At 40.0% G+C, this 26,294-nt stretch overlaps 1 protein-coding gene across 1 annotated transcript in view; it reads left to right on the top strand.

Moving 5' to 3' along the window:
* SPPL3 (signal peptide peptidase like 3) overlaps positions 1-26,294 on the top strand; it is a 57,797-nt gene that overhangs the window by 24,505 nt on the left and 6,998 nt on the right. Inside the window, 5 exon segments of the mRNA XM_032127556.1 lie at positions 9,739-9,816; positions 15,431-15,519; positions 18,311-18,430; positions 21,606-21,684; positions 22,392-22,504. Of these exon segments, the coding sequence (XP_031983447.1) occupies positions 9,739-9,816; positions 15,431-15,519; positions 18,311-18,430; positions 21,606-21,684; positions 22,392-22,504 (479 nt within the window).

Here is a 26,294-nt window from a genome sequence, read left to right as displayed (position 1 = left end):
TCTGCTGGTTTTAATTCTTCTGCAAAAACATTGTACTCACATTTTTGTTTGGCAATTTTTGTGGTGCTACAGCAAAACTTGAATCTACCCTCTGCAGTAAACTGAAGTCTTTTGTAAAGTGATAAATGATGAAGACAGTTAAAGACAATACAGTTTCTTTAATTAGTTCAGCAAATTGATTTTATATTTTTTTCTCATTCTCAAACATCTTTTAAACAAATTGATAGTTTGGCCCTTGCAAATGCAGTATGGCTACTTCTTGCACCTCACTGAATACACCATTTGTTACTGGTGCTGGGGTTTATTGTTAATGAATGGCCAGTGCCTCCAGGTACTGTAGTGGGGCTGTGCTGCCGGAGCAAAGTTGTCTGCAGTTTACTTGTGAAAAACAAATCTGAAGGAACTGAAGTAGCACAAAATATTATAAAATGTTATCATATATTGCAGCAACTACAGTACTTGTGGTCTGTTTTGAAAATTAACTTAATTAAGCAGTGCTTCCTTCTGCATGGAAGGTTAGTTACAGGAAGATAGGAAGTTTAGTTTTGTTTAATTTACATTAACTCCAGCAAAGCTTGGATTACAGGTATGTGTATTACAGTGTGCTTAATCAGATCTAATTGTAAGCTGCTCCCAAAAGGATTTTAGTCCCACCTTGGCCATGGCCACATCTTGATTCGTTTCCTCTTTGCGTCACACCTACTGATTGTGCAGCTGCTGGCCTGAATGAAAACTCGCTTCACAAAAATGGGGCTGCGATGATTTTTCCACTACTTTCTTCTTCTCCTGTCCATCAATAAATTTTAATATTAAAACGCAAGCTAGTTGTAGTGGCAATTATTTGAAAAAGCAGGGTTTGCTGGCAAAGCTCTTAATGCCACTGAAATCAGAGGTGGGAAAACTGAGCTGGATACAATTTGCAGTGGAGCCTGTTAGACTTTTCTTGCCTCAAGCTTTCTATTTTCAAACCAGCATAGGCAAATCCTGTCATAAGCTGGAGTCCTTCAGATTTAATTGTCAAGAAGGGATAAAAGTAATAATTGTTTTAAGAAATAGAACCAGGGTTTTGCCTTGGCTCAGCAGTTTGCTGGGGCTGATCTGCAGTAGGATGCCTATGTTCTAGAAGAAGTTGGCTGATCTGATACAGCTCAATTAAAATAAATGTGGCACAGTTAAAATACAAAATCAAGTAAAACATTTGCTACTAACAAGCTCTGTATCTTGATATCAAATCTGTGTTTCCACATATTTTTGTTCAGTTTAACTCATTGAAATGATACTTCTTCAGTGGGGGTCTGCTATTGCAGCCATCATTGTACAGATGTTCTTTTCACATTTTCAAAAACCTTGTGGTATAATTTCAAAATCTTGCTCCTAGAGAGGATTTCCATGGCTGGTGGTTATATAAGTCCAAACTTATATTTGGCAGCAAAAGCATGCCCTGCTTTTCATGACTGCTTGTTTTTTCTTTCTTTGAGAAAGAAAGAAAGAGAAAGAAAGGAGGGAAGGTTCCCAGATCTTTTTTCATTTGTCAAGTTTAGAGCAAAACTTCTTACCCAATCTAAATCAACCAACCAACCAACATTCTCAATAATATAAGGATTCTCAAAAAAGTATTTTTTGTGTGTTTGTTTAGTTACAAGATGAAAATTAAATATCCAGGCTCCCACTCAGTATGAAATAAAAAAAGGCAGTGTTTTCTGTGACAACAATGTCAAAGACGATCAGTATGATTTTTGGATATTTACTTTGGTTCAGGTTACTTCATACTCAGATATCTGTGTCCAGTACAACTTACTTGAAGCTGTACTGGTTAATTTTTCTCCATTAACCACTGATTGCAAATTTTGCTCCCAAATATCCTGTTACTGTCGTTCCACCCGCGCACTGGGGACATCAGGAGCTGAAAATACTTTTGAGGTACATGGACACTATCCTGTGCTGATTTGGAGTAATGCTCCTTTGAACGAGTAAAGTATTGTTATGCTTCCATGCAGGGACTGGAAGTTGTGCTCCCATTCATGCGAGGAAATGAGTGCTCCAAGCTGAATGTGAAATCTGGAAATCTTCCAGTGGCTGTAATTCCTAAACACTGTGAAACATGTAATTCTTTGTTCTGTTGGCAAACAGTCAGGTGAACCAAAGGAGTAGCTTGGAGAATGTTTTTAACAGAAAAAAATTTTTTTCAAGACTGTGTCTCCTGATGCCTTACTGGATACTTTAATTTCTTCTCATAGTGAACTCAGAGGAGTGTTTGCTCTTAGCAATTTAGTTGCGAGCTTAGAATTTGGTTTTGCGGGGAGAATTTTAGGCAAGCAGTTTTCTGGAAAGGGGAGAAGAGGGAATTGGGATTTTAAATTGTATATGTAGAAATATATCTATATAGGGTATTTAATAGTGTGAAAATGTTGTTGTGAGACCTCTGCCTGGTAGACAGCAGAATTGTTCTCTGGTTACAGTTTGAAATGCCTGTCTGAGCCCTAACAGAGTCTGTGTAGGAAGGGCTGGTTTTAGTGGGACATTTTATATTACTCTTTTTTTCTCCTTTTTTTTTTTTTTGTTTTGTTTCACTTTAGACTTGTTTGAAGTTTATTTTCTGACATAACCCGTGTTTTCATGAATTACTCATACTTAGCAGACCTTATCTGCACGTGACAGTGAGATGAAATTGTAAACTTACTTTAGAAAACAAGCTATTCCTTTAACATAAGCGAAGCCATAGCAGTTTGCTTGCTTTTCCTATGAATCACACTAAAGAATGGAATAGTGTTTATAGCTGTAGGTACCATTACTTCACACTTAAAATTATACATTTAGCTGTTACACTCAGATTTAACTTTGGTTTGGCAGCAAGCCTAATGGGGGCTCTTAAATATGTATATATCTTACACATGTAAGGCAGTTGAAAGAGGCTTTTTAGTCATACCCTTGACCTGGAATCCAGTAAAGGTGTAAAGTAGTATTGGTTTTACCTATGGAGTGAGTCCACCCCCAGCTAAAATGAGTATTTGTGCAATTAACTGTAATTGATCTTCATGTCCATGGCAGTGCTCTTCTTTCATGTGCCCTAGGACTGTGCTCTGGAGTCCTTGAGTTTGATTTGTGCGTCTTAAAAAATTCTACAGTGGTAGCTCACAAATTCCAGGTACTGTAGCATCAGAAATTAATTGCTCTTAGCAATAAATTGCCCTGATCACTGAGTTACCTCACACTCTTTTTAAGGAATAAAATAGTAGAATGTTTTAAAAGCTTACAGAGCAGGTAGAGTCAGGAAAATGTTTTCCTCATGAGTGGCACATTCTTGCATGATTCAAAAAAACCACAGGCATGGGGTCAGTGCAGCAGTGTAAAGGTGAATGTTGTTTTCTATGTGGCGTTGATAGCTCCAAAAACCTGGTGTGGGGCAGGGGAAGTGCAAAAATACTCTGCAACTTGGCTTGAGTTTACCAACTATGATTTCTTGACTTTCTCTTTTTCTGTTGCTAAGACAATCACTGATGGAATAAACACACTAAAAAAGCTTTGAAATACACGAAACCCTTGGAGGGAGAGGAGTGTAAACTTTCTCTATCCTTGATTTTGACATTGAACACCAGATTTCCAGCAGAAGTTGATTGTTTGGATTCGGTTTGGTGGTTTTTTTGTGTTTTGTTGGGGTTTTTTTCTGTTTCCCTTTGAAGGGGTTGACCATCAGCTGAGATGGGACCCTCACACTGAATGCGTGCCCTCAGCAAGTTCTGAAAATGAATGATGAGCAATAGAGCAGAGAGGGAGATGCTCTATCATCACTCTTCCAATGCTGTTACCTACCTATGAGGAATTTTCTTTCAAAGAGAACTGGGATGCATGTTTTTTTGGGCATGGATTATTTTCACTTCCCTTGTGAGGAGACAGTGGACATTTGATTATAAGGGTGGTATTTGAAATGCAGGTGAAGAATACCATATTGATTGGGTAAGTAGTCATGGCTTTTAATGTGGGCCGAAGATTATATGAAGTTTTGTGTGGTCAATTCTCAAGCAGCCACATTTTCCAGAAACTGAAATATGCAAGTGGATTCATGTGTGGATCCATTTTACCGCAGATGTGGCTGGTATGAAAAGTTACCCATGAGTTTTGAAAAGGACTTTTTCTATAGAAGAAAAATTGTGGACCAAAATTGTAATCAGAAAGACTTACACTACATGTCAAGAAGGTCCCCTAATTTCATCAGTTAGTGTTTTAACCAACAGATGAGGTAAACATCTGTCATGACTGATTGTCTTTCCTCAGAGTAAGATCGGTGAATTAAATGATCTCCTTACATTCCCAGTGTGAATTTGTGATTCTGTGATGTCTGCAAGTTGTAGATTTGGTCCCATTAAACACAGCAAAAGTTCTTCTATTTTAATCCATCTGTACTCTAGCCTATCTAGTGTGCTCACCATCCTTTTATAGTCTTGTTTTCCTTAGTCTGGTGAACTCTCGGATGCTTTGATCATTGATAAAGTAAAATACGTGATGAAATGCAATCTCTCTTCATGTGAGTTTTAGTGAACTTAGTTCATCTGCTGTACTTTTCAAGTCAGTGTGATTTATTTGTTGCTCTATTGTTTGCATTCTTGTATAAGTACTGTAAATATGCAGGGAAGATTTGTCTTGCTGCTGTTACAGCAGCTTTTGTATGAGAATGATTCATGTCCAAGGCCTTTAGCGTGCATTGCTATGGAAACTTCAGGGCACAGGCTTCTCCTTCCCCCCTTGGTAGAATTCGTCACAATAATTTCTCTTATACCTGGAAATTGGGAGTGATATTTGCTACTGAAACACTGATGGGCTGAATTTTTATTAGCATACATTTAATAGGCATCTTGTGCAAACAGAAAGAGGTTTTTATTCCAAATACATAAAACTTCCCTGATATCTTGAGCAATAATTTTGAGGTATTTAACCTAATGCTGCCACTGAAAAGTCTTTTCTCTTTGATTTTATGTCCAGAAGTGGGCCAGATCAGGAATCACTTGAGAATTCTCTGAATCACTTGAGAAACTTTCCCACTCATTCTTCATTATTATTCAGGCAGGCAAGGTTCCCCAGTCTGGTTTTGTGTGTGGCTTTGCAGATGGTTATGCAGAGATGGGATGAAGAAGAACAGGTGATTGGAAGAGGTAGGAAGTTGCTTTTGTAATGGGTGTGTTGGCTTGTGGTCATTTCAGATTGCCCATGACAGGTAGGTTGTGTTGAGGGTAGTGCTCTGCACTGTCATCTGGAGACAGTTTGGTTCCTAGTTTGGGTCTTCATTGAACAAAAGTGAGTTGCAGGTTCTTATTGCTCAAGACAGAGGGCAAAAAGAATCACCAGACTTTGCTTAAGGGTTTCTTCTGCAGGTTTGGAAAGACTGTTATGGAGAAACTGCTTATCTTTTGGTGATAGGAAGAGCTGAAACATGAAAACCAGTGCTTATATTGACTGGGTGATTTTCTTGAGTGGAAATGCAAAAGAAAAAACCCAAAAAGTACATAATAGGAAAACAGTAGGCAGATGGCAGAGACCTTGTAGGGTGAATGTTTACAAGGACAGGTGAGCTTGGACCTGAAGGGAGAGGGGAAAAGAGCTTGACCTGCAGCTGCTGACCCAGAGAAAAGAGCTTGCAAGTGTCTCCAGTGTAGCGCTACTACTGTTGTTGTGGCAACTTTAGTTAGCTGTTTACCATCTTTCCTAGCTGGGAATGAAGTGGGTCTCTGTTCCCTTGGGAATACAGAAGTTACTCGTCTTTTCCCAGAAGAGGGGAGATTGCTGCTTGGAACGCCAGCTCTAAGTGGTGTGGTGTATTTTGCATGGTTACTGTTTGGAAGTGGTGGTATGTCACAGTGCATCCCTGGAATTGTTCTGTAGGTAAAGGTCTATGGAGCAGTCTGTGCCAGACTGGAGGGCTCACTGCTGGGATTGTTGTCTGGACAATGCTTTCACTGTGAGGCTGTAGGGCAGACACACAGAATTATGTTATAGAACAGTGCTTGCTGTGTCTCTGTCTTGGCATGCCTTAGCAGGCTCTGTGTTGTGAGCACTTGCCCATGAAGCTGCCAGAAATAGATGCCTAATGGCAGAGAATTTATGAAAATTGATCTCAGCCATGTAAAGATGCAGGTTCAGAGTGAGATCTCAGGTTGTAGAGGAAGTGACTGGGAAGTCACCTCTCAGCAGCTGGCTGAGAAAACGGTCTTAAGGCACTAGTGTGCTTGGTTTTATTAAATACTAGGATGTAATAATTAGTTATTTTTTACTTAACTAAGTAAGAATCTGATAGCCTGTTTAATGATAATTTTTAAACCAGCTTCCTTACATGGATGTTGAATTTCAGGTGTGGTAGTGCAAGAGTCCTAAAAATGTACTTCCTTGGGAAAACCAATGTCGTCTTTGTATTTTGAGCAGTGTTCTGCACATATACTAGAGTTTAGAAATGGGTTGGGAGTTGTTCTCAAAACATGGCATGCAGGTGAACTGCACTGAAGTCAGTCTTCAAAGGAGCCATTAGCATGGCCCTATTCAGTATTAATTTTGAGATTGAGGATGAAGAATAATACTTTTTTTATAGATTGTCATGTTGTAAGTACTAAGAATTGCATATAAAATCAGTATTTAAGTTGAAGGACAACCGTGTACAGGCTTGTTACAAGCATTTTTTGTGCATAAGTTTCCATTACTTGTTCCAAGATTGAACAGTTTTACAGAAATACCTTGTTAGAAGGAAGCTGGGTTTATTTTTATATGTGCAGTGGAAGGCTGGTTAAATGTGACTGCAACTTCTGAAAACTGTCATTGGTGTGGGTTTTGGTTTTGGCTGGTGCCATCTGAGAAGAACATGGTGCTGATGCTGTTTGGCTGTGAGAGTATATGAACTTGCATACTTGAAGTATACCTATAGGAGAATCCAGTTACGTGCATGTGGAATCTGTTGGACTTGTAGAAGATTATTTAAATTTCAGTTAAAATTACAAATTGGTTTGCAAGTCACTGTCATTTTGAATAATATTAAAAACTTGGAAGTAATCTTACTTTTTGATTCTTTCATGTGACAGTCATTTGCTTATTATCTCTAGCCTACATTAATGTGTTAGGATGTATTTATTTGGGATCAAGGATTTTTAGTCTCTTAATGAACTGTCCATACAGTCAGTGGTTAGGATTTTAGGAAGCAGTTCTGGTTTCAGGTCTTGTGCAATACCTTAAATAATGTAGGGAAATTAAATGTTTAAAAGATGTGAGGTTTTATTACAATGAGATTCACTTCGGCATTGTAAAATTATTTTTCAAGTGTGCTTGTGGGTTACTCTTGTTGGAAACTTTGGATAGAATCTGGACATGTGTGAGGTGCTTGCTTGATTCAGCCTGTCACACTCTGTGTGTTTTGCCTTGTTCTTTTTCCAGCTGCCTCAGGAAGAAGGCAAGTGACTGTATCTTCCTGGCCCTGTTTGCGGAAATATCAGTGAATATGAATTTCCGCAGACCGTAATCGTGGTAGCAACACCGAGCTTTTAGGTTGTCCTGCTACAAGATTTCTATGGGGAGAAGTCAGGAAACATCACTGGTCTGCGTTCAGTTTCCAGTTACACTGTTGCACTTCTCTTGTGCAGGATGGAAGGACTTTAATTCTCATTTCTACCTTGCAGAGAATCAACAGGTTGCTGTCCTGAGCACCACTGCAGCCTGTCAGCAGGGCTGTGATGTGTTAGATCATTGTTTAACACGGATTTGCATTTCTTCCGTTTCTTTCATCAAACCAGAGGGCCCTTGGTTTTTAATAAAAACCAAGTTTTAAAAAAAGACTTAATGGATTATGTGCAGGGCTGATCCATGGTCCATGTATCATCTCTATTTTATCTGTTTTATGAATATTTTTAACATTTACAGCGTTGTTTTGACTAATGTTTAGTAATTATGACAAAATGGCATTTTAGTCATCGTAGCAGTGTTGTCACTGAATGAGGAATTATATAGAAGACATTGTTAATCTCAAAAGTATTTGCCAATTTGTGAAGATAAAATTTTATGAACATAAGTTAATAAAACTCAGTGCGTAACCCTGGACATGTTTAATCCTATCTGAAATTCCATTCATTTTGTTTTTCTCATAAATGTGGAGTTTCTGAATATTCTTTTAATAGATGAGTTCCATTATTTATTCTCAAATCCAAACAGAATGCAAAGCTTTCCTTTCCCTTTGTGTGAGGCTGGATAGGGGAATGTTTCACTCTGAAATCAGAGTTAGAAACAGGACATAAATCCAGTGTGATTGTCCTCAGGCTGTTTCCTTTGGTGCGAATTTAGCTGTAACCATTGCATGAAAATGATCTGCTGTGAACTATATTGTGTATAACCTGAGCATTTATATGTCCGCTGGTTGTAAGTGCTGAGTTATTATGTTGTATGTATTTGCAATTCACTATATTGATCTTCATGGATGCTTTTTAGACCTCCATTCCACAGCCTTGTAACTAAAGGTTATATATACCAAAAAATTAGATCCATAAAGCTTGTCTTTATGTTTTGGCCAACATTATGAGCAAATGAGATACCTGTTTTTCACTTTTAGTGTGGGGATATGTTGAAGTTATTCATGGCAATTAACCAAAGTAGTTTCTAATTTCTTAAAAGCTTATTGCATAAGTATATAATTTCATTTTAAAGAGGCAGTCTGTTCATCAGTGTTTAATATTGAATTTCTGTAGTAGAAGATTCACATTTGTGTTTATATATTAAAAGAAAGTATTTTAAATTGTGTGTCTAGCAGTTTGGTAATTATCTCTAAATTGCTTTTGAGTTGGGAATGGGATGAGTGTTTCCTTAACTGTCTCATGTCTTCAGTTTTTACTTGCTCACTGATACTTAATTCAGAACAATCATGTAATTCAATTATCTTTCTTCCATAGTCTTGCTGAAATTAGGCTTTTTGGTTGGTTTCAGAAATATTCAGTAATGTCTTTTAACATTGAATTCTTGTTATTTTCCATTACTTTAGCACAAGTTATGGAGTTGGGAGTTGTAAAGTGACTCCCAGAGTCTCTCCTTGCCTGCTGTGCCCCCACCAGCATGGTGGCCTGTGCTGGTATTAATGTTCATATTTCCGTGCTTTAAAAACAGTGTGTTGCATTAGGAAATCAATTGAGATAAAGCTGGATTTAAACCTCCTCCTGAAATGTTCATCAGTAATCCCATATTGAGTGAACTGCAAGATGGAATAGGGAAGTGATTGTGTGTGCTTTAATAAATAAATATTGCAGCTTGTTGTGAGGTTTGGATTTTGTTTTTTGGGGGGTTTCTCTTGTTTGTTTGGGGTTTTTTCCCTCCAACTAAGTGAGCCTTAACTGCCATATTGTCACTTTGAAAACGTAAGAAGTGTTATGGAAAACAGGTTACTGTTATTGACATGCAGGGTTGCAGTAGCTGCAATTAAAGCAATTTTAATGAGTTTGAGGGGAAAAACCCCTGAATCTGGTGAGTTCAGAATAAATTACCACAAGGTTTTTGAATTGTCCTGTGGTGGTTGTACAGGTTTTTCATGCTGCAGCCTTGAATATAGTAAGTTAATTCACAAGCTGCAGGTTTTATGTTCTAGATGAGACAAGAACTTCAGAGAGAGCTGCCATGATTTGTTATCCAGTTCTCTATTTGTATTATAATAAGAAAAAGAAATAGCAAACGGCACTGGAGAAATGGACACTAACAATGACAAACCTGCCTTCTTTTTCCTGGTTCCAGGGCATATTCCCTTGTGGATTCTAGTCAAGTGTCTACCTTCCTGATTTCTATTCTTCTCATAGTCTACGGCAGTTTCAGGTAAGATTTTTTTTTTAAGGTTCTGCAGAGTTTTTTATTTTTCAAGTAAAAATATTGCAAGTGACTGAATACAGTTTATGCCTTTTTGTTTCGTTGTATCTTTGTCAGGCATAGCCAACATAAAAAAACTTACTAGGAAATGGAAAAGGAAGAAATAATAGCGAGCTGGGGTTTTTAAAAAATGTAATTGTATGTCATGGTACAAGCATGTATAAGATAACTTAAAAGTCTGTGCTTGAGGACAGCTCTGTGAAGTTATATTTTAGAGGATATAAAAGAATTGTTGAGACAGATAGAAGGTAATGTTCTCGATATCAGAATCTTCTATACATTTTCCAGTGGTGGTTGATTGAGAATGTGCTCCTGGGATTTGAAACCAGTCCTGTAAAACAGCGATCCCCGGGTCCCACTGCTGTTCGCTCAAGTGTCTTAATAGGGAACTGGGGAACACTGTCAGTGTTGAATTCCAGCAAAGCATCTGAGAACTGCTGCAGGATGAGTTTGAGTCTTCAAAAATTAAATTTGCCTCATTTTAGGAGACCTGAGTATAGTTTAGAGAAAACACAGTTATCCCTTTAGACTCGCATGCTGTATTATACAGTTTGTTTTACTGTAGTGGTGCCTAAGGAATGAGGCTCATACTGACATATTAAAACAATATAATCACAATATCAAAGTATTGTTTTTTTAAACTTAAATACAGCATGTTTTTCTTTCTGCTTCTTGAAGAACATTTCTTCATTTCACAACTCTGTGATAAAAGGTGTTATACTCAGTATGGAGTCTCTGAACTGCTATGAGTATTCCTGAAATAGATGATAGCTGTGCTCATACGTATGATATAAGCTGCAGCTGTTCTAGGATTAGAGGTTTTATATCACTATCATAAGTTAATAAAGTTATATAATGAAACAGCCAATTTTTTTGCAAGAGCTGTCTGTTGTTAGCAAGTGTTAGATAACAGCACTGCTGGTGGAATTAAAATAGAGGGCTTTAGGAAAACAAAATCTAGAGATGATCAGAATAAAAAGGTAGTCAAAGGTTGTATTTGTTTAGTTTTTTCTTCAAGTTTTGAGTCAGATTAGCATATAGTTGAGGGACTAATTAAAGTTTTAACTATTTGAATTTATGCAATTGTGTAAAAAGGGACTATGCATCTGGCTGCAAGAAGCCATAGAATTTATTAAAATTCAATTACAAAAATGTAATATATATGTAAAAATGTAATATAAATATATATATTTATATAAATATATATATATATGTAAAATGTAATATAAAACAGCAGGGGTGTGTGAACTTAAATTGCTTATCTCTCATGAAGCTCCTTGCCCTTAAAAATTTTCGCCTGCTGTTTGCTATCCTATTCCTATTGGTACCTGCACATGCTCTTAGCATTTTGTCCGATAATTTACATTTAAAACTACTCACTTAGTAAGGACTGTGAACTCCAGAGCAATCTGACTCACTGGATGAAGTCGTGGGATGGTGACGGATACAAATCCATTGAGGAAATGTCCTGTTTTAGTCTTTTTCTTTTGCATGTATCCTGAAGATCCCATGATGTGAGTTACAGACCAAAATAGGGTCCCAGAGTTTTAAAATTACTTTCCTAATTAATCTCCTATATGTGGTTTCTTTAGCAGGTGTCTGAGCTGAAACCCACAGTTATGTTGGGGACTTGGACAAACTCTGATTCTCTTTGATCAGCGAGCAAGGTCAAAAGCAGTTTTTTACAGAAAATTGTACAGTGGCGTTAATAAAGGGGTCTGAAATACAATTAAGGTATTCAAGAAATTCAAGTGTGGTAATAAGTTACAAAATGATATTTATCTGGAAATGCTTAAAGTAGTAAAATAAAAACTTCTGGCAAAGTAGATGAATTTTCTTAGAGAATTGATGTGCTGGGAAGATGAAAGTTAGAGCTTAGGGTGCTCATTCTCATCTGTCAGCAGTAGAGTATTCATCTGGATTTGAGTGTTCGTCTCCTGCAGAGCTGTCATATGACAAAAAGAAAATAGCTCTCCTTAGTTAACCTTTGTGTTGGAAAAGGTGGGTTTGGTTTCTGATTTTCAACTGAGAAGAAGCAGGTAGAGTTATTGTAGTATTCCTGGCAAGTGGCTGAAACAGAAGTTCTGTAATAGGATCAGAAAGAATTGGGTGGGTGAGTCATTAGGATAAAATCCATGTGTGTGGTGGATCTAATCTAAGGCAGGCGGCTTCAGGGGAACAAAGGAAAGCCTTGGTCCACTGCCCTTATTAATAGAAGTAGCATTTGTCCAAAACAAATGAAAAAATTCCAAACCCTCAGTATACTCAGAAGAACGTCTAATAAATCATGGGCAAAGCCCAGAACCAGAACAAAGTGCAGTGATAGAGTTGAGTTCGCCTTCTCTTACTGTGCATGAACGAGCATTTCCTGCCTACATTTGTGCTGGGTCAGGAGCTTTAGCTTCCAGCCCTTCTGAATGTCTCTCTCATGTACGTTCTGACTGCTCTCAGCCCTTGAACTTGACATACTTTTATTATTGGCTACCAAAGGAGCAAGTCTAATCCTTTAAACCATTACAAACGGTAAACTGGAGCATGCAAGTAGATGTGTTAGTTGTGGATTTTTAAAGAGGTGAGCTCAGCTTGAAACAGGTTGTTTCCGAGGGCAAGATAGCCACCTGTTCTTGTCGAAATGCTTCTCTGTGACTTAAAGGTTGAGGTTACTTTGCAGGTAACAGCTAAATCTTTTTCTGTCCTGTCACTTCTCCAGACATGGGTTCTCAGCTTATATAAAGCCAGATTTAACCCAGAATCTGCCTGTTCAAATACCTGCTTTTGAGCCAAACCAAGAAGTGTGGGATGACACAGGGGTCTTCTATCTCTAAGCTTTGGGTGGGTATAAATAGAAAGTAGCTCACATGGTGAACCCAGAGTGTTCATGTGAACATGGTGTGCTAAGGGCTGGCCGTTCCCATACTCCCAGAGCCTCTCGGATGGGTGACTGTCCTCACTAGTAGAGCAAGAAGGAACTTCTCAATCTCAGTAAATTGCATCTGCAGGTGCGTGTATAGATAGATCCATGTGTTGCTATTTTCTCCATTGTTTGATAAGAACATCTCCTACAGGGTTTCCATGAGGCATTTCTGCAGTGGAAGCGATCCATAGTTGAACTTTGCAGATAGTGCCGTGCCAGCAACTTACTCATTCCTTAACCCTCTGGAGTGGCTCCCTGCAGGGGGTGACTCGCCTGCTTTGAAACCCTGTGCTGGAAATCCAACCAGCGGGGGCTCTGAGGACCCACAGAAGAAACAATGGAGCAGTTCAGTGCCCCAGGGGAGGTGCTGGCTCAACATTCCCTTTGGGAGCCCAGGAAAAACTTGAACAAAACCGTGAACATTTCTCAGCTTGCCATTTCTCCACAGCCCAGTAGTTTTGAGTTTATCTTGTTTTACAGTATGATTTTTAACTTTCTTGGAAGGTGTTTTAGTGATCGCTTCTCAATTTTTTTTATTATGTTAGCGATGATTTGTAGCAGAGGGAAGAGCCAAATCATAAAACAGTTGGAGATTATTCAGAGGTTGGCTTGGAAGAGCAGCTGTGTTGTTAAGTGAAAGTAATTTCCTAATTTATGCTTGCTTTGGAGGCAGGGATATTTATAGGTAATAATAATTGCTGACACTATTGCAATGAAAAGAGAGGGGGGACCGAGGTTGTTTATGAACAGTAGATCTAATAGGTTTTATTTCCAGTTTTCTCTGCTGATAGCAATCCCTTAAGTTATAAGTTGCCCGATGCCACTGGGAGAGTGATGGTGTGAGGTTCTTGCTAAACGGTGCTAATTCAGAGGGGAACAAAACACTGCACTGAGAAAAGAATTATCTTGTTTGCCTGAATCTTGGACCAAGTCCTGGAGGACTGTCAGCCTCCTCCCAGATTTTTATAGCTTGAGGGGAAAATTATAAAGCTACAATGCATGGGGAAAAAGGGAGTGTGAGTGAAGGATGGAGGTACTCCAAATGAAGGGCGGAGCAAAGAGATCTTTAGAAGAACAAGCTAAGAACAACAGATTTAATTTGTTAGAATTTTAGTATTCCTCCCTTGCCTCTTTGCATTTTCCATAACTCTTTAGCTGATGATCCATGATCTGTGTACAAGTACTGTGTGTCTGATGCGGAAGCTTCCTCATGTTTTGCCTGAGACCAAGAGCTGCTTTAATCTCATAACGCTGTTGGGGAGCACTTGCTTTATAGACACAAAGGAAACAAACCAGTTCTATGCTGGAAGAGCCTTTTTCTTGTTTTCGTTTTATGGAGTGAAACTGCCCAACCCCTCTGTCTTTAATGCACCACACATGTCTTGATCCTATAAATTTGATTGTGCCTAATTCCAGATACTGGGACTGCAGCACAGACTTGCTCACCTGTGCATTGCAGTAGATGATCAGTGCACTGCAATGAAATAACTGTGCCACCTCTAGAATTGTTTAGAAGGCTGTGGTGTATTTATTACTGGTCTGATAAATGAATAGAATTTGTTTACTTTGCGTAGCACAGTTAAGCTAAACTTGAAAAGAAGTTTAATGCCTGTTGACCTGGAAGTTTTATTGAAATACTTGGATGCTGCTGTAAGCTTAAGACAGGAGCTGTACAGTGAGAGATGCACAGTGCTTCTGGTGGTTCTCTATAGCTCATTTGAATAAATCAATACGCAACTAAATACATGCATCCAAATGAGAAACTGTCATGGTAAACTTGATTGCTGGTATTTTTGTTAAAAAGCACATCAAATTTAACAATAGAAGTGATTGCTGGTCAAAACAGACCTTAAGTGAAATTCCCCCTTTTTAGAAAGTTATGCCAAATGTGCTAGAATATAATTTGGAAGTTGCATCAAAGTGACGGACTGTGGCAAAAGGGGTAGAATACTGTGCTGAATTGAAACTTTTTAAAAATGTGTACATCAAAATGAAAAAATGAATCAGTAACAGCTGAGCTGGGTACTTGGGAGTGTTGTCAGCTCCTGTGGATTAATTAAAGTGTATCAATTTGTACTACTTATTCAGAGCTTCCTCTAGTCATCTGTTCTGTGTGCATGTAAAATATACATTGGTAATTTTCTAGGGTTCGCTGAAATTTCTTCAGTGAAGTAAGACCTTATATTAAGCAGACACTTAAAAGCTAGTTTGGGTCATTCATAACAACATTTTGAGGAAGGAAATAATATTGTCTTAAAAATGAAACCTGATAGTCAAATTTGAATGGAAAGGAACAAAATGAGAACTTGGAAAGAGTTCAAATTCACAAGAGAATTGAAATGTTTATTGTGTTCTACACTTCCCAGAAATCAGGTAACAACAAACAGCAGCACAGATATTTAGCACTCCCCAGTGCAGACACTTGGTAGGTGACTGGTCTCACTGTCAGAATCTGGGTTGTGGGGACACAACACTTGGAACAAAGCACTTCAGTTATTTTAATTTCTCACTGTGTATAGTGGTGTTTCTAGTAACCATCATTACAGGGCTTTTCCAGGGGAAGGGTGCTTCCAAGGGAATGAGACTGCAGCTGATAAGCCTAAACAGGAGTTTGGAACTCATCTGTTGCATGTGCTTTGTTCCCTGAAGGTCTCTGAACATGGACTTTGAGAATCAAGACAAAGAGAAAGACAACAGCAGCGCCGCTGGGTCTTTTAATGGCAACAGCACCAGTAACAGTAAGGGTCAGCTTTACTCCTTACCTTCCTTGCTTCACTTCAGTGCTGCACCTCCTGCTTCACCTGTGCATGTGTTTGAGCTGCTGCATGTGTCTGATCCCAGGCTGTGTCTGGGCACTTCCCACCTCGCTATGCTGACACTGCTGTCCACGTCTGGCTCACACCCATGGAAGCTGAATTTAGGACATCAACATAACATTTCCATGATGTGTAAAAATTGCATATGGCGCAACTTGTCAGGTTTTACTGGAAATGGAAACAGCTTTACTTTTTAAAAAGCCACCCCACAGTTAGGAGAAGGGAATGTAATTCCTTTTTGTCTGGAGCTCATTGCTATGGCATGTTGGCCAGCCTGTAAGCAGGGAGAGATCGTGGGGTGCACTGACAAGCCCCTAAGGAGGATTCAGCCTTATCAGTAGAGAAACTGAAGCAGAGAATTCACATAGCTCTGGGCAACTCATTTATAATGGACAACGAAATATGTGTCTGCACACTCTCTATTCAGAGTGGGATTAACATGTCAGCTCCTGCGTGGTGACTGTCCCTTCTGTAATCTATAAATAGATTCCAGGCAGCTTGGCCATCTGACATGCACAGTTTTGCAGGTAAAAATATGGAACCGAACAGTTAGAGTGGAACACAGTGTGCATAGTATGTTGTAAATTCATACTTGAGTTTAACTTAGAGCAATTTATATTGCCATATTTTGAGAATAGGCTCTAGAATGAAATAGTTTCCCGGAGTATAGAAGGTAGGAATGAGAAGCCCTGAGCATGAAACCCTGAATGCTAAGCTTGTTTTGTTTAAAGCAAGAAATAGATCTTTGAAATTTTAACATATGTTGTATGTGTCTCTTGCTGTTTTTGTCTTTTCTAATGTAGACTCTTGGAATTTAAATAGTTGTCAGAGCACTGCTTCTGTTGGCAGCACAGAGCAAAGAGGTTGCTGTGCTTGGTGATACAGCAATGAACAGTTGGCATCTGAAAAGGAAGAGAAGACAGTCTGGGGCTGGGGAGTAAAGCACATTAAGGGGATTAGCTGTCAAAATCATCAGAAATGAAATGAAGAACTCTGACATTTAATGCTGCAGGCACTAATTCCTAGATGCCAAGGTGGTGTGTAGTGTGTCATTTCTAGGTTTTTGTTTTGTTCGGTTTTTCTCTTGGGAAGTTGAAGGGCATGTGAATAAATGTGCCTTCTCAGAGCAGAAGAAGACGGATCTAAGTCACAGATCAGAATTTTTGTATCTTCACACTGTCATCACTGGGGTGTACATTGCACTTCAATGTACCAGACCTCAGCAATGTAGAAATCCCAAGTGGCTGAGCTCTTCTGCTTTTTATTTTTAAAATTTATTGTGCTACTTATGTTTAAGAATAATAGATCACGACTTGAACTAATAAATGACATGACCATGTGCAAGTGTCATGACTTCCATGTCTTTTGTTCAGCTTTTCTTTTATGAAAAGGGTTGAATATTTATGACAGATACTAAGTTGTAGTGAGTGTATTTCATGTATGTTTGAGGTTTTTCAACATAATCAGATACATTGATAACTGAGTTGTACAGGTAACCTGTTATTTATATGACTTGCCACTCCTGACAGGAAAAAATAAGACACATTCTTACACAGAAATACACACAGACACACAATCTATGTGTATATTTACTTGTCTGGGTATGTCTCACAACCTAAAGGCTTATCCATCAAATTCTGGGATTGGTAAAAACCCCTTCATACAGCAGTATTTAATTGTTTTGGGATAACACAGTTGATGTCAAGCTGGTTTTACATCTCTTCTAGGTCTGTGTCACTTAGGAAGTGACTACTTCTGATGTTATGTGTTATTACTTTAGTGCTCTACAAGTAGAAGTGTGTCTTGTATTTTTAATTGGGTTGCTGCTTGTGGCTTCCCCCCCTCCCCCACCCCAGGATCAAATGTAAATATAGCTACAGAGACTGGTTAAGTGTTGGAATTTGTTGGGTTAGGTGGGCTTCTCAATTTTGCTGGTAATTCTGAAAACTCAGAAATACGGTAAAAGTTGTCCTGTCCCATGATTAACATCCCTGGTAGTCACATTGCATGGGTGAGGTAGGGGAAAATACTGAGAATAAAATAATTTAGTATCTCTGCCCTGTTTAAAATTACTGCCAGCTTTAAAATGTGAGCCTGAATTCATGTTGCTTTTTAGCAAAAAGGCAGTTACAGTGCACTGCACTGATCTGGTGGTTTCATAAGCAGGTAAACGACTTAGGTATTTTTTGGAAACTGCCCTTTATTGTTAGGTTTGATATTATCTGGTGATTGCAACCTGTGATGCAATTTAAGAGCTTGGTGGCCTTCAACCAAGTGGAATTTGAAGCTGTGGCACCCTTTGCATGAGCTGGGTCAGCCTAACATTGGTCAGGCTTTTCACCTTGTGTTAAGAGATTAAGTAAACCTTACATATGCTCTGTTCAACACAGAACAGAGTGTCTCTGTTCAGTGTAAAGTGATTCTAATCCCTAAATAATGTTAATTTTCATAACTTGTTATTCCTTCTATCTATGGCACAAGATAAAACTGAACTTTCAGTTCCTGGGTTCTGCAGGGCGGGACTGTTGCAGTGCGCACATAGCTGGAGTGTTTCTACACAGGCAGCTATGCTGGGCTCTGAGAGCACCAAGTCAATGCCTGGTGTACCAGCACTGAAAGGGAATGTGCTGTCAGAGCCCTCCCCTCTGCTGGCAAGGGCCGGTGTCTGTGTGTGGTACTAAACACAAGTTCAGTGTCCCCCTTTCTCCTCCAGGTATTCAAACCATCGATTCCACCCAGGCGTTGTTCCTGCCCATTGGAGCGTCCGTGTCTCTCCTAGTTATGTTCTTCTTCTTCGACTCAGTTCAAGTTGTCTTTACAATATGCACAGCAGGTGACTAAGTTTTCTTCTCTTTGTAAGACTTGGACTAGAACAGAAAGTATTGATATAATTAAATATTGTTGGTAAGAATTATAATACATGTCACAGTACATTAAAAAAAAGAATCATCAAGTTTCACAGTTGTATTTTCATGTCTCTGTAGCTATAAATAAAGTGACAACTATTATTTGAGAAGTATTTTCCACTTAGAGATGTGCTAAACCTACTGAACTATAAATTGCCAGAGGTCTAAACATGCCCAGATGCATTATTTTGCGTAAAGCTCACTTGTTTATAAATCAATGCTCAGAACTGTACATGGTATTTCATAATTCAGGTACTTAATGGGAAGTAACTTTGGAGATCCTGTCCAGAGACTTCTTTCCTAGTTCAGTTTTGGTTTTGCTTTCATGCAGTTTTTCTGTTTCTGGTCTCACTAGCATTTGAATATTAGTCTTTTGTACTGCTTGAATTTAGAACAAAATTGAAACTTAACCTGCAAATAAGTTGCAAATCCTCCAATCCTGTTTAGCATTTACATTTTGTCTTTTAAATAAATACCAAGGCTTTGCTTTTTGGAAAATTTTTGCCTTTTGATCTTACTGCAATTCTTCAAGAGACAAGCTGCTGTTGAGAGTAGCAAGAGTCTTCCTACTGCTCCAGATACAGAGCAGCTTCCAAAAATTGTACTCAGTCCCCATACTGAGTCTGTGAAGATTTTTAAGCTCCCAAATACCTCATTCTCTCCTACTTTATTGCAGGCTTTTGCCTCACGGTTTAACTCCTGAGCTGTGCATCCCCTCCAGCCTCTTAAACAGGGCTGGTGTTGATGGGTGAAATCTTAAATATCTAGTATTGAGACTCATGTCTAATTCTACCTCCTGTAGAGGTCTGTTGAATTCTGCTTTTATAACTTTGACCTATGACACATATGTTCTTTCCTCTTAAAAAATTCTTTGGATAGATTCTACTGTACGCTAGGTATCAAGGGAACATATACACACAAATATATAAGCTATTACAAGGAAAGATATATGAAAAAAGAGGAATTTTAATTTGTCAGGGTTATTGGTCTGTTTATTTTTTAAATGACCTTGGGCTTTTTAACTTTATTTGTAACACTTCTGTGTGTAACTAGAGGATCTTTTGTCCTTTGGGGCTTGTTGCAGGTTTCAGGGGATTGGGGATCAGTGCTCTTGGGTATCTTTATTCTTGAACCTGTTTTTTGGTATGTTTGTGCCTTTCCTTGGGCTTGCATCAGAGGGTGTCATCAAGCCCAGAACCTCTGAAAAGCAAATGTACAGCTCAGAGGCTGTACAGCAGGATGGGGACCCTTCTGGAGTTGGGACCTGGAACTTGGTCCCTCTGTCCCATGAAGCTCAGGTCATGCTATTTTACATCCTCTGTGGTTAGTAGGACTGATGTGGGGGACTGCTAAATTACAGCTGATATCTAGTTTCTTAAACCCCTTCTAAACCTTCCTCTCACAGAGATTTGCCTTTCAGGGAAGAGTCAGGAGCAAGGGTAGGTGCAGCAAGCAGCCAAGGCCAGGACCCACTGCTCGGCAGAGGGCAGAGCCCCAAAGCTGGCACTGCCTGCAGCCAGGAGTTAAGCCAAGAGATTCCCGAGTGAATCATTGGGATTGAGGCTGGAGGGGATGGGAGGCTTGGGACTGGAAGCCTGAACAGTCAGGAGCAACACTGGGAGTGGGTCCTTGCGGGCTCTCTGCATTGGTGTCATGGCAGTTTAACTCTCACACTCTGAACGAGCCTGGCATGGGGACACCAGGGCAGGAGGTGTGGGGTTCCCTGCTGGGCAGAGCAGGAGGGGGGAGGAAGGGGGAGGAGAGATTTCGAGGGCAAAGAGGGTTGAGCCTGTGGTGTTAGAGGCAGGGTAGGGAGCAGGGAGGATAGGCAATACTTAGGGCAGCAGGGGCACAGGGTTTCTGGGCAGTGTTCTTTTACCAAGCACCTCCAAAGAGGTTCTTAGTTCCGTTTGTGCAGAGTTGCCACACTGTTCATTCTTTCCCTGCCTGTTTTGGTTTTCTTTCCCCCTCTGAAGTATTGACAGAACTGTGAGTTTTCATGGTGCTGTTTGTATGCAGACACTTCTTAAATTTTCTTTTTAGATTATTTGAGTTCTCCTTTTGTGGTTTTGTTTTGTTTCAAATCTTCCTCCCACCAGAAGGGAAAGATATGGTTTGACCAAACAAATTTTTCTCCAGTTGGCTTAAACTGTGTAGAGAATGGCTTAATCTGTAAGAGAATGTTTGATTCTCTCCCATCATCTTCATTTGAGAAGAGAAGAAAATTCCCTTTTAAAAACCAGCAACAGTAATTGTTAAAGGAATAAGTACAGGACAGCACAAAGATCTGAATTGCAGCATGCAAAAAGTTCCAAGTGGCTTCCATTTTCATTGCAGTCTGTTCTTGCGGCACAGTTTTGGATGTCTGTGACACATGTCAGTGTCTCCACGCCCTCACGCTCCAGCCTTTTAAACAGTCCTTTAAAAAAACTGGAAGGAAAAATGATTATAAATACCAGCAGTTACTAAACGTTTTTACAAATGTGTGGGTGGGATAAGTATGCTGCTTGAAAATGTTTATGGAAATAGTCTGTTTGGATATTTATGTATTTTTATAATTCTGTCTTCAAAAACTTGAAGCGTTTCATATTGTAAAAAAGTCAAATTGGCAGCTACTGGCTATAAGTTATTTGAAGTTGTACTGTGTTTTAGTAATGAATAAAGAGTTTTGAATGAGATGGGAGAAAAAATTACCGAGTTAAAAAGTGGAAAAAAACCCCCCCTTTATTAAGCTGAGTTAGTTTGTGTCTTATGTTGAAAAATTGAAGGAAAATCTCACAGCCAGTTTGTAGTAGATTTTTTTTTACTCAGAATATGTGAAAACTTTTTTTTTGCTGACATGATCATGAATAGTTTTAAAACTTTTTTTTAAGGTTTGGGGATGGGGCATTGCATTCCTTTGAGAGCTTTCATTTCATTTCAGTCTGAAGGCTCACTGTTGTGCAGAAAGCCTCAGAGCCTTGAGCTGCTCATGCTGGAATAATATTGAGCATATGATAATGGGACATTGTTGCAAGAGCTTTTTCAAATTGGAGAAGCCTGTTTGTGTTCTGTAGAAATTAGGTCTGAATGTCCTAATATTACCTTTTCTTCTTTTTGTAGTCCTTGCAACAATAGCTTTTGCTTTCCTTCTGCTCCCGATGTGCCAGTACTTAACACGGCCTTGCTCACCTCAGAACAAGTAAGGACTTGAGCAATCCTTTGCTCCTCTTCTTGTGTGTTGTATTTCTTTAATGAGAATTCTTTAATATGCATTAACCTCAGGGCTGATGTTTGTGCATATTTTTTGTGCCAACATCATGTTTCCACTTTGAAAGTAGAAAGCACAGTTTCTTCAAGTCATTTGCGCTTGCCAGCCTGGGAAATGCAATACCACTAGAGGGGACTAGATTTCCCAACAGTGAGTTTTAATAAGTTTGGCTTGTTTTGGCTGAGATTTTAGAGTTTGGGATTTGGCATTGGATTTTAATGTTTGTTAACACTGGACTCTGGATTTTAATGCTGGCGCTTCCGGAGACTGTAGTTGAACCAGTGGAAATTACAGTTGTTAATGTCATGTTTTGAAACTAATTTTATTTTTTAACCTTGTGATTGGTGTTCATGTTGCTAAAAGCACTATCTTAGGTGGTGCTAGGAATGGTGGCAATTTCAAGAGCAGTGCCAAGATTTACAGGGTTTTTTCCATCTCTGCAGTTCATGCTTTATACACAGTATTTGAGTGTGAGGAAAGCTTTTATTTTGTTGCTGTTTTGGTACCTATTTGTGGCAAAGGAACTTCCCTTCAGCTGATCTTTCATCAGCCGTTGAGCCTTGTTCCAACAGTGTCCACTTTCTGTTCTTCAAATGGAAACATAAAGTCTTCCAGCTGATGTTTGTGTGTTGTTCTAGGATTTCCTTTGGCTGCTGTGGGCGTTTCACTGCTGCTGAGTTACTCTCATTTTTTCTGTCTGTGATGCTTGTCCTTATCTGGGTCCTAACTGGCCACTGGCTCCTAATGGATGGTGAGTATTTGAATTAAGGGGTTTTACTACTGTTTTGTGCCTGTTCTGACACATCAGTTGCCTGGTGATGATGGGTGAAATTTGCTGATATTAATGGCTTGGCTGCTGAGCTGTGTGGCAGACTCCCTGAAGAGCCACTGCCAGGAACATGCTGGGGAGTGCTTGGGACACCTGTTTTTCTGGTTTGTAAAAGCTTCCGGGGAAGTGCCACAACACTCATGAAAGATATTCCGCACTTCACACACATCTACCATGTGGTGTAGGGTGAATGGCCGGATTGAGTTAAAGATGTGTGGAGACAGTGGTTGTGTATGATTCATAGCTTGAGCCTAAAAATCTGGTTAATTTTTGCTGTGCATCTTGTTGTTTATTGGTTCCAATGCTCAAATAATTTGTTGTATGAGGCAGCTCACAGTAGCTGGTTGTCTTTGATCTCAGTGATGCTTGCCTTGGGTGGTGAGATGGCCTTGGGTGAAACTGGCAATCAGCCAGCTGGCTTGAGGGTGTGATTTATTGGGTTTTTTTCATGGTGGTTGACCTGAATTCACAGTTTACTGTTCCGAAAAGGAGCCTTCGTCCTTCCCTCCTGCCTTCCAAATCTCTTGTGCTAGCTCTGGCACTCTCTTAATCACATGGTAAACTGATCCAGCTCGCTAGAATGGCAGCATACTTGGGTTTTGCTAGCCTATTTTGCTGCTGCTGCAGTGAGATGGATTATTGTGTAGTCAGGTATGTGCAGAAGGTAAGTGGCAGCATGATGGGATCTGAGGGGATGGAGTGGATATAATAGCAAAGGCATGAAGGGGTAGCCAGGAGCAGGACCTCTGCTTCTTAGCAGTGTCAGGCTCCTAAATTGGCTTAGGACATGGTGTAATGGCACCCTGAGGTCTTGATTGCTTGAGGAAAAATTGCAGCATTACCTGCCCTTGAAATTGTTTGTTACAATAGAAAACATTCATCCCATCAGCTTCCAGTTTCTCCTAAACGAGGCAGCAGCAGCAGCAAGTCCTGACTACTGAAACCTCTCATGGCATCTTCATTCTTTCTTTCGTATATGGGCGCTATGCTTCATTCATGGTTTGAACTGCTTTAAAGGTCCCACCTGTTGTATGGAGGGGAAATACCTTTTAAAATACCAGATACTAAATGAAAAATAGCAGACAAAGTCTGTTTTGTGATAAGCAGAGTAGCCTACCATGAAATCAAGGGTGACACTTGATCTGCAGTAGCTGCAAAGCTCAAAGGAATGTCAAGTGTGGATTTTGGCAGAGTCTGAAGAGTTGTCTACACTGAGATACCAGCAGAAGCGTTTAGTTAAAAATAGTTATTTTTGTGAGTGCTTCAGTCTGACATGGTGGACTTTGCAGTAATTCATCTACAGAGCTCTGAGCTGCTGGTGCAGAGTGGTGTCTGGCTTTTATTTGTCTTGGAGGTTTTTATGATTTACTAAATTGTGTTGCTGCTATCTCGCTTTGAATTATTTTGTGTAGTTTATATTAAGGGAGCTTGAACTATATAGGTGATCCTCCTGTCATTTGTTCAAATCCATTTAAATCAGTGTTTGCCAGTGACACTAAATAGGGAATTGCTTTTATTGGCCTTTATCAGGGAAACTCACTGGAGCTTTAGTCCTCGTACTGTGCTGCTGCCTGTGGGATCCCATCATCTCTGCCTTCTCTGTGGCTGAGTCCTGGAGATGCCAGAGACTCCCATGCGGAGAGCAGTGTGGGCAGCAGTGCAGGCATCAGCGCAGGCATCAGCACCGCTGCCCACATGCATCCAAGTGGAGCACTCCTGTCCTTAAGGCAGCGCTGGCAGCTGCTGGCTGCGCCCGGCCCGGGAGGATCCTCGGTTTGGCCGTCGGCAGAGAATGAACCAGGTGTTGTGAACGTGCTGCTCGTTGCCTGGGCGGGGCTGGAGGAGGAGCTGGAGGAACGGGGTGGGTGTTCCTTCTGAGCAGCAGCACATTCCGGAGAGTCCTGGGTGTTTCGTCGGGGCTGTGCAGTTGATTGTCTCAGTGTGAAAGAGCGTTGCTGCTCGAGAGCTGAGAAGAACACGGGAATTACTTCTTGGTAATTGCCAGGCCTTACAAAATCGAGGTGTGGTGGTTCCTGCTGGAACAGCCTTCGCTGCCCAAATCCTACCCTGCCCCTGCCTGCACAGCCCTTGGCTGAAGTGCTTCTAAAGGCAGGGACGTGTTACAGGGTAGAGTGAGCCCGTGTTGGCTCCGGGGGGGTTGTTCTGGCATGTGATGATGCACATTTATAGGTATTGAAATGCTTATTTCTCAGAGCAGATTGTTTGATGACAGAATCACCAAGGATGGTCACCATTCTCTGGTAAAGCCTGGTTAAAATAAAAGCTTTCCTAAATAGTGGGCAGAGCTGGAGATGTACAACAGGAATGCTATAGATGTATGGAATATCTGTAGCTACAGAGTGAATGGCATGGTCACGGATACCCCGGGAGCTGCAGCAGCAATTGGGCCTGTGTTCTTATTCCTTTCTTTTAAAATACACTTTGATTAGATCAGATCCACCACAACCTGGTGACTTGTGGGAGAAGTTAAGGCTTCCCTAGCTTACGAAGTCTTTGTAAACCAGACCCCACACCACCAGCATCTTGGAGCTTTCACCTGCTGTGGATGCAGGAGAGCTGGAAAGCTGCCAGAGAGTCTAATCACATAGGCAAGAATATTCTTAATCCTCAGAATATCCCTGTTCCATAAGAAGTGTGTTTGCAGGAACTCTGGAGTTAATTTGTTCCGTTAATTGAGGGTTAACTCTTCCAGTGCTTTCTTATTCAGCCTTGTTAACCAATTGCACAGCACTTCCAAACCAGAGCTGCTGGTTGTGTGGCTGCTCTACCTCTCTTTCTTTCTCTCATCTTTGTCTATTTTTTAATGATTTGGAGTATATTTCAGTGAAGATTTGCCTTATATTGTTTGTTAACACTATGCATGAGCTTGGATAGGGAAGCTGGCTTCCATTTAGAGAAGCCATTGACTGCACTTTGGCCCATATTACTTGTACTTGCTCTTGGGCATTCCTGCTTCTCTTGCTTTTTAAACTTACCAGCGTTTCTTAAAGCAGTTGCAAAACTGTGTAATTATTAGCATGTGTATTTCACTGTCAGCTCTGAAGGATTTTTTCCATCTCCTTTTCTACCCAGTATTTGCTTAGTTTGATGCCTTGGGCATGTGCCTGTGTTCAGTGAGAGAGAAATGGAGTGTGTGACCAATAGATAAAACTCACACTAGTTAAAATATTTCCATTTCTCATTAATTATAACCTGAAAATCCTCTCCTAAATATAGGCTTGCTTGAGCTATTATTGACACTGGCTTTAGAGAAATATCTTTAATTTAAAACAGTCTGTTCCGTTGTATTTGCTCTTCTGCCCAGGAAGTCTGTAACTGATGGCTATACTGAATTACTGAATACAGTTCTTTTTCTTGCTGCTTTGCTGTGTCAAATTTTTCAAAACTCAATAATTTGCTCACATTTTGTAGCTTGCTGTGCAGTTTCTTACAGTTCTGCAGCGTGAGTTAGGGTGCATTTTTATGTCAGTAATCCCATTGCTTTGTTCAAACTGGCTGCTGTGACACTTGGGGTTGTGCTAAGGTTGCCAGTTCTCAAGAGATAAGGTGGACTTGACAGAGTTGCTGGGATGCAGCCCCTAGGCACTGCAAGCAGCCACGCTGGCAGGAGGCCTCTGGGGCATGTTTATTCCTTGAATGCATATAGATGTGCTTCCCTAGTGATTGGATGGAAGATCGCCCCAGCTTTCAG

Source organism: Corvus moneduloides, chromosome 18, assembly GCF_009650955.1.
Source record: "Corvus moneduloides isolate bCorMon1 chromosome 18, bCorMon1.pri, whole genome shotgun sequence".
Taxonomy (NCBI): domain Eukaryota; kingdom Metazoa; phylum Chordata; class Aves; order Passeriformes; family Corvidae; genus Corvus; species Corvus moneduloides.
Note: the sequence above shows the minus strand (reverse complement) of the source record. Positions and strands in the feature narration are given on the sequence as shown.